We start from the raw sequence: 8,151 nt of genomic DNA on the forward strand, positions 1-8,151 counted from the left end.
CGTGGATGCTGTTCCAAATTAATAATAGGCCAAGAATATGCCGTGTCATGTCCTACGCTAGGCACTCTCTCCGGTGTCAGCTAGTTTTATCTTATCTACCCAATGAAGCAAATATTATAATCCCATTTTACAGCGGAGGAGAGCAAAGCATGGCAAACTGAGCTCACAGATCTAGGAATGGAACATCAGCCTTGGTCTTCCATCAGCCCACAGTTGCTCATTCAGTGTCTGGCACCTGGGTCCACTGTCGTCAGGAGAGAAGACCATAGTGGAGAAGGGACAAGGGGCCTGCATTCTCCCTAGGAACGCACTGAGGAAGGGCAGGTTCAGATGCTGTAATACATGACATAGATGTCAAACCCACTTTGAGGAAGTTTTATAAAACTCTATCATCTTTAAAGGCATGTGCGACTAAATACAGTAACGAGACAGGGACATACACAGACAGGCAGGGATGGGTGCGAGATGCACTTTGCGGAAGAGCTGTGGCCCTGCCTCCTGGTGAGAGCATTCTTTCTTGGGTCCCGGTGGCCCTGAGCAGAGATAGTCCTAGCAGCAGTCCTAGCCTCAAGAGGGATCACAGGAGCGCTTTCTTTGGTTGGCTGCCAGAGACCCAAAACGCAGAAGCACACATGCTTCCTCCCATTGTTAATGTGCCTAGTATCTACTTCCAAACCTGGACCAGACACCAGGGTTCACCATGCCAGCGCTTTGGTGGGAAGTGCCATGAATGCAGGCTGAGCTGGCTCATCTGCCAGGGCCCTTGCATCCTGAGGTGTATTCAGTTATGGAAGCCTGCCAGGGAAAGACTTATTAGACAACTTCAAGAGAATGCTGCCAAGTATGATCATGGTTAAGTTAAAGCTTGTGATGGTGAGATTTCTAGCAAATCCACCATTGAGAAGAGGGGCAAAGCACAGTTTGTGCATGTGCCATGAGCAAGCATCTACAGCCCCTGCCACCGACCTAGTAGAAGCTTGAGGCATGTGTGGTGCCCAGCCCCAGACCCTTTCTGGAACGAGGCAGGACACAACGCAGTTGATTACTTTAGATCAAATGTTACCTAAAATCACCTGAGCTTATTAGATTTCCCCTCCATCTGTAGCCAAACTTCTGTTACTTCTCTGCAAACTTTCGTGCCACGAGGCTGCACTGATTATTCTTATTTGTAATCTTCGCAGAAATCTCCAATGCAGATGAGAGGCTGGAAGCAGTCCATGAAGTGCTGATGCTGCTGCCTCCTGCCCACTATGAGACCCTCCGATACTTGATGATTCACCTCAAGAAGTAAGCTCACGCCTCCTTGACACCTCCTCCGCAGACCCTATCTGCCCTGGCAGTTAATGCCTTTGGAAAAGCTCACAGCCTTCCTCCCCAACCCACTGAGTGGACAGACGCTCCTTCAAGGTGAACGAGGCCGCCTTCTCTAGGTCGGCCCCATCATAGCTACTGAACACTCTACGTACGTTACACGTGCTAGCTCTATGAGGTGGGGTCTGTTAGGGCTCCCGTGTTACCGATGAGGTTGCTGAAGCTTAGGGTGGTTAAATAATGGACGTGAAGAGGTGAAGGAAGCCAGGATAGAAAGCCCAGGCAGTCTGATCCAGAGCCCACACTCTGTCTTAACCATTTGCCTACACGGCCTCCATAGCTGCCTCTTCCTCCGTGACGAGCCCTGTGCTCTGTGTCCTGCTCTTCTGCCCTCTGCTCTCTCCAGTCCCAGACTCCTGAGCCCACGCAAGCACGTTCCCAACCCCGGGCCCTTGTTTTTCTTGGTGTATCAGTTAGCTATCATTGAATAACAAATTACCCCCAATCTGAGAGGCTTAAAACAGTAAGTGTGTATTTTCTTGCAGTCTCTCTGATCGGGAATCCAGGTGTGGCCCAGCAGGGTGCCTCTGGTTCACAGTCTGTAATGAGGGTGCCGTCGGACTGATAGCCGGGCCGCAATCTCATCTGAAGGCTGGACTGGGGCGGCGTCCGCTTTGAAGCCCACTCATGTGGTTGCTGGCAGGATTCAGTTCCTCAGAGGCTGTTGAACGGGAGGCCTCTCTTTCTTGCTGACTGTTCTCTGAAGGCCACCCTCAGTGTCCTGCCATGCGGGTCTCCCCACAGTCAGCTCACAGAGTGGCAGGTGGCTCCTCTGGGAGCAAGCAAGCATGAGCACCCAAGATGAAAGGCACGGTCTTTCTGTAACCTAATCTCAGAAGTGACATCTCATTGCTTTTGCTATATTCTGCTTATTAGAAACAAGTCACCAGGCCCAGCCCACACCCTAAAGGAAGGGATTACATAAGGGCACGAATTCCAGGAGGCAGGGATCACTGGTGGCCATCTCAGAGGCTGCCTGCCACAGAAGGCCACATGGCTATCTGTGAGGACACATGAGACAGATGGATGTTTGAGTGTTACGGGCGACTAGCACCTCTGGTTCCAGACTCCTCCACTAAATCGCGGCTCTCTGCCCTTCACCGTACACGTGTAATGAGGGCAATGAGTTGGTCTCTGGGACGTCGGAGGGAGCGGGGCACTTCTGTGTGCCTTCAGGAGAGACATGGCAGCAGCCCGTTCTTAGATAAAATCAACCGAAACTCATCTCTATTGACCAACTTTCAGATCCATTCAGTAAGTGAAAGGAAGCAAGTTGAGACTAAGGTATAAACATCAGATGTTGAGGGTTTTTTTCTCCTTTATAAAGCAGTTAAGACTGTTGCTCGTATTCAGGTTGATCAGAGATGTTAACATTTAGCTCAGAAGTTTTCCATTTTGATCAGTTTCTTAAATTTAAGAGTGCAGATAAGTTTTCGATAAGGAATAGATTGTGAATGTCAGCCGGGCTTCTAATTAGCTATAAATTATTTCTTTCAGTGTCCAATTATTGTAGTTTGGAAGGCAAAGTATTATTATCCGAAAAATGCTGACATGTCCCAGTTGAATCTTAAATGCCAACAACTTAGTGTTTTTATTGTAGAGGGTTTGCTAGCCATCTTGTTTGGCCCGGCATGGTACCTGACTTAATGAAGAGATGTGAACAATTTTAGTGAAGAATGTCCTCTTTCCTACCTCTTTCTTAGCTTTGCAACATGAAAATAACGCAAGCCAAATTGCCCTTCCTAAAATAATGTCAAATGGCTCATCTTAATTAGCTCCGAGAGAATACACACAATGGAATGGCCTTGCATGCAAAACCTAACCATGTTTCATCATATTTCTCTCTTCTTTGAAAAACCTACCCCTTTTAGATCTATCATAAACATCCTAAAACCTAAATTTCCTAAAGCAAAGCAAGAATCTGGAGGATTGTCATTTTATTCCACTAGAAGGTATTAAGCCAACTTTGGAGTCTGAGTTTCATTCTTAAAGGCTTTGTAGTTCTTATCTGGATGTTGAAATGAGGATTTTCAATTCCAACAGCAATTACTGCTCCAGACCTCATCCTGTGGGAACTAGAAATAATGTCCCACTGCTTTCCTGTTTGGCCACATTCCAGCCATCCCCCCCGTCCCACGATAATGGCCTAGCTGTCCCTAAACTCATGACACCCCCATCCTACAAGCAACCGTGCCTTTTCTGTTCTCCAGCACACAGGGAATCTGCCTTCAGGTTTCCTACAGAGGGGAAGAAAGACTTTCATACAAGCCTAGACGAAGATCTGCGTGCGCCGTGTGCCAGCTGGTAATCTGCCTTTCAAAGCAATATTCCATAAACGACAGTTTCACGTTTATTTAGTAAGAAGGACTGACTTTCTAATTTTGAAGATCGTGTCGATACCAGATTCACTTAGTAATAGGTTTCCTCTGGCTGAAGACAATGCCAACAATCTAAAAAGGAAAATATCAAAAAATTATCCTTTTAAAAATACTTTTCTGTAATTCTGATTCTCAATTTCCTTTTGCAGTTTCCCAGGTTCTTGGGGGCATATGCGTGTCATCAGGATATAAATTTGTCCACAAGTTGAAACCAACTTTCTGTGTATATATTTGTTTTGCAGGGTGACTATGAATGAAAAGGACAATTTTATGAATGCTGAAAATCTGGGGATTGTGTTTGGGCCCACCCTGATGAGACCCCCTGAGGACAGCACACTCACCACTCTCCACGACATGCGGTACCAAAAGCTGATTGTGCAGATTTTAATCGAAAATGAAGATGTTTTGTTTTAATCCACCAGGGAAATGAGCAGAATGGCCTCCGCCCCGTCGAAGTTGACAAGGCTAAGGACATAAAAACATTTCTTACACTGATTTGTTTCCCAAACAAGTGACAGAGTTCCTACACCGCAGTGGATGGCCAAGTCAGCTACTATGTCTCATAGATACTGGCCTCCTCCACGTGAGAACAGCAAGAGTAAGAGTGAGAAACGCCCCTCTCCTGGGCTCTTTGCCGTGCCTCGTGTGTATGTCTGTTTTGCTGGAAGAGTGATTAAATAAATCTTTAACTTATTAAGAGAACAATGTAGACCTTTAAACTTCAATCTCAGTAATAAAGAGGAACTTAATTCATAGAGGTACTTGATACAGTTATACATTTTCCACTTACAAAAAGAAGACAATTCTATATGTTAAATGTTAAATAAAACTTATATTGTAAAACGTATTTTTATTTCAGCTGCAAGAATGTTACTTTATTTTAGCAAATAGAACTCAATGCAGTGCATTGATTATTACCCTGTGTACCTTGTCCTGCCTTCTTGCTGTGATCCCTGGAGAAGTTTACCACGAATGCAGTATTATGTTGACATACCTCTGTCCTTATCGGCGCTTTGCAACGAAATTTCACCTGCCACCTGTGTCCCTGCTTTTGATAGTTTTTGCTGTTAAGCGCTGGCATTTTGCTATCGTGAGGTGTATGTTTATAGCAGTTGTAGGATGGTCCAAAACACCCACGAGTTTTCTTTCCATAAAAATTTTATAGAATTCCAAAGTATGTTTTAGAATTGGTCATAGTTTTTCCATATCATGTGTGTATATCCCAGAACATGTTGAATGTGGTCACTTTACCTAAAATAATTGAATTTACATAAAATATAACCTGGGTTGTTTCTGGGCTGTATAGAAAGTCAGAATTTTTTTTCTCACTTCTTTTAAGCAAGTACTCTAAATTCATATCTTAAGGCCAATTTGTAGCTTTGCCACATTTCTGTATTTACGACAAGTGAATCTGCAGAATAATTGTTGATTTTTTTTCATTTTTGTTTTATAAACAAGCCTACTTTTAAAGTAAGAATGAATAAGTTTGGTTTTTATGAATATTTGTTCCTCTTTGACAAAAGTAGCTCTGTATAGATAATAATTGAATATGATTTTCTTACTATAGTTCCATCTGATTGGTTATATTTATCTTAGAATGAGCTTTTCACACCCAAGATTTCTATATTTTGTAACATAGGTAAAAATATTTTAAAAATCCAGGTAAATCTGGATTTTTTTTTCCCTTCAGTCCAACTACGGTGTGTTTTCCTCTGATGGTCTGAGATGGTTCGTGTAATTACTCACTCGTCTTGTTTTGGAGTGACCAGAAGAGAATTACTGTGACAAGTGAGCTGAAAGGAGGTGGCAGTGCAATTGTCCTGGAAGGTCCCAAGGGCTGTGCGGACGGACTCCATTGGCACATGGGGGTTAAAACGCTCCTGCTTGGTCCCAGCTATTACTGTCCCTCCTCCTGACTGTACAGATTTGTTTGTTGTAGCTCATGTACTTCTTGATACTGTCAAAAAAAATATCTGGAAATGGTTTTATTTTGTGAAGTGAACGATACTTTGTAATTTATGATAGTGTAAATGGAAGGAAAAGCATTAAATGTATTAAATTCTTCTGTCTATCACTTCGGAGTATACGAAGGATATTGGTGTTGGGGAGATGTGAGGGATAAGGGTGGAGAGAATATTGAAGAGGTCACTCCCGGATGGATTTTGGCAATAAAGTTCCTGTCATCACCAAACTATGATGAGAAAACAGACATACCACTGGGTCCCCTCCTCGCTGGCCCACGCCCTCTGCCGGCTTTCGCCTGAAGAGCATACTCAAGACTGAGATTCTAATGCTCCACCTGCACTTTCTAGAAGACTTATTGCATTTATGTGATTCGCTGAGAGATGTGACATTTAGACCACATCACCCTAGGACTCCTGCAGAGAGCAGAGCAAAAGTGTCGGAGTCAGAAAAACACACATTTGAATCCTAGATCCGCCTGTGTTCAGCCGCACATGAACTTGAGAATGAATTTCCTCCTCTGAGAAACTGGGGACAATATTCTGATTGTGAGATCTTAGATAAAATGACGATCTTAAGTAGTTAGTAATAGTTATTTCTCATTGTTACCATTACTTTAAGAGCGATGACTTAGAAGAAGAAGGGGTATAACATGGTGGCTGGGGAAAGGAAGAAGCGTGGGACAGGAAGGATGTGTCGCAGGTTAAATCCAAGCCCGGTGATTTTAAGGGGTATGATAACAGGGCTCTCGGATGTGTAATGAGGTTCACGTGACTCCTTTTCTTGGACACGATTGCAACACTTGATCCCCTCGAGCTCGCTTTCGTCTGAAGCCTGCTCACCCATGCCTATCGCCCCCACCATCTGGCAGCCTGCCATGGCTCCCCTTACCCAGCTTGACATTCCTTATTTATTGCAATATCTCTAGTTGGTAGACCTGAAGGGATGCAGCCTTGTTTCCAGAACCGCATATTAAATTGTCCACAAGTGGGTTGTAGGAGGTGGGACAGGGGCAGGGGAAATGGGGGAGGACCCTTTTCCTTCCCCCATTAACATAAATGGGCATCTGGTCTCCACAGCGCGGAGGGGGCCCGGCCCGGTGCAGAATTTCCGGGGCAGCAGCCTGGCCGCAGAGGGAGGGCGGTGAGGACAGCACAGTGAATACGTACCACACGACCGGAGAGTTGCCAGGGCTGCCCTGGCTGCTACTGAAAACTCAACTCGGTTAGCTTACCGCTTCCCAAGTCCTCTCCACCCCCAAATTTATCATCTTTGAAAATATAATGTTTATTTCTATCAGGCGCTTATTAACGGGCCAGACATTGGGAATACTTGGAAGCAAGGAAGAGGCTTATCTCACTGAAAGAATTAGTAAGTTTAGTCTGGCTAGAGAGACAAAGCTGGTCATGTTAAGGATTTTGGACTCTAACGTAAGAGAAAGGGGTGCTACTAATGTTTTTTCTAATAAGCTTAATTTTGGAATATTTTTTATATTTACGGAAAAGTCCTAAAGATACCACAGAGAGGTCCTGTGTACTCCTTACCCGCTTTCCCTAAAGTTAACGTCTTACAAAACCACAGTACATTTATCAAAAGTAAGAAGCCAACGCTGGTATATTACTATTAACTAAACTCCAGACTTTATTCAGATTTCAGAGGTTTTGCACCAATGTCCTTTTTCTGTTCCATGATACAATCCAGAGTGCCACATATTTAGCATTAATGAGTTTTAATGGACAGATGACACAATCTAGTTTACACCTGTAAAAGGTCACTCACATGGCTGTGGACCCACCGGCAACTATGTAGCTGATATGCAGGGAGCCAGTTAGATGTTCATCTTTGTCACATAGGACTGAGGTGATGTAGCCTCGATCAGGTGAGATAAATAGACAGGACTGAGTTAGGAGGTAACAGGACTGAGTTGCAAGGGTTGGATTAAAGAATCAAGGATGAGTCTCGGGTTGCTTAATTTGACAACCGGGTAATATTTACCGAAATAAAGACAAAAAGAAGAGTAGAGGTACCTGGGGAGGGGCGGAGGAGGCCAGGAAGGCGATGAGTTCCATTTTGGACATGATGAAACGGAGATGCCTGTGCAGTTTACGAGCAGAGATGTTTCATGAGCAATTATATTAACAGACCCAGGCTGGAGATGTGATTTGGGAATGACCCCAGAAGTAACAACTAGTACCACAGGACTGGGAACCTGTACCCAGGGACAAAGAACAGAGAAATACAGGTGAGGCCTAATTCAGAGTTCCCTGGAACGCCATCATGCAGGAGGCGGGAAGAGAGGGAAAGTGAGGTCCATTTAATGTAATAAAATATGGAGGGTCCCAAGAGTGCAGTTCAGAAGGATTCTTTCCCCTGTTTTCGGGTCTGTTTCACAATGTCCTATGCATTTTTTTGTTCCCCTTAGAATTATTTTGCTACGTGC

At 44.3% G+C, this 8,151-nt stretch overlaps 1 protein-coding gene across 2 annotated transcripts in view; it reads left to right on the top strand.

The window, feature by feature from the left end:
• Positions 1 to 5,852, top strand: part of CHN2 (chimerin 2) — a 274,342-nt gene extending 268,490 nt beyond the window's left edge. For both annotated transcript variants that reach the window (XM_011361709.2, XM_023531520.1), the window contains 2 exons: positions 1,182 to 1,287; positions 3,992 to 5,852. In XM_011361709.2, the coding sequence (XP_011360011.1) occupies positions 1,182 to 1,287; positions 3,992 to 4,163 (278 nt within the window). In that variant the 3' untranslated portion in view covers positions 4,164 to 5,852. The remainder of the gene's footprint in view (positions 1 to 1,181; positions 1,288 to 3,991) is intronic.
• Positions 5,853 to 8,151: the final 2,299 nt, after the last annotated feature.

Source organism: Pteropus vampyrus, unplaced genomic scaffold, assembly GCF_000151845.1.
Source record: "Pteropus vampyrus isolate Shadow unplaced genomic scaffold, Pvam_2.0 Scaffold69, whole genome shotgun sequence".
NCBI classification, from domain to species: Eukaryota; Metazoa; Chordata; class Mammalia; order Chiroptera; family Pteropodidae; genus Pteropus; species Pteropus vampyrus.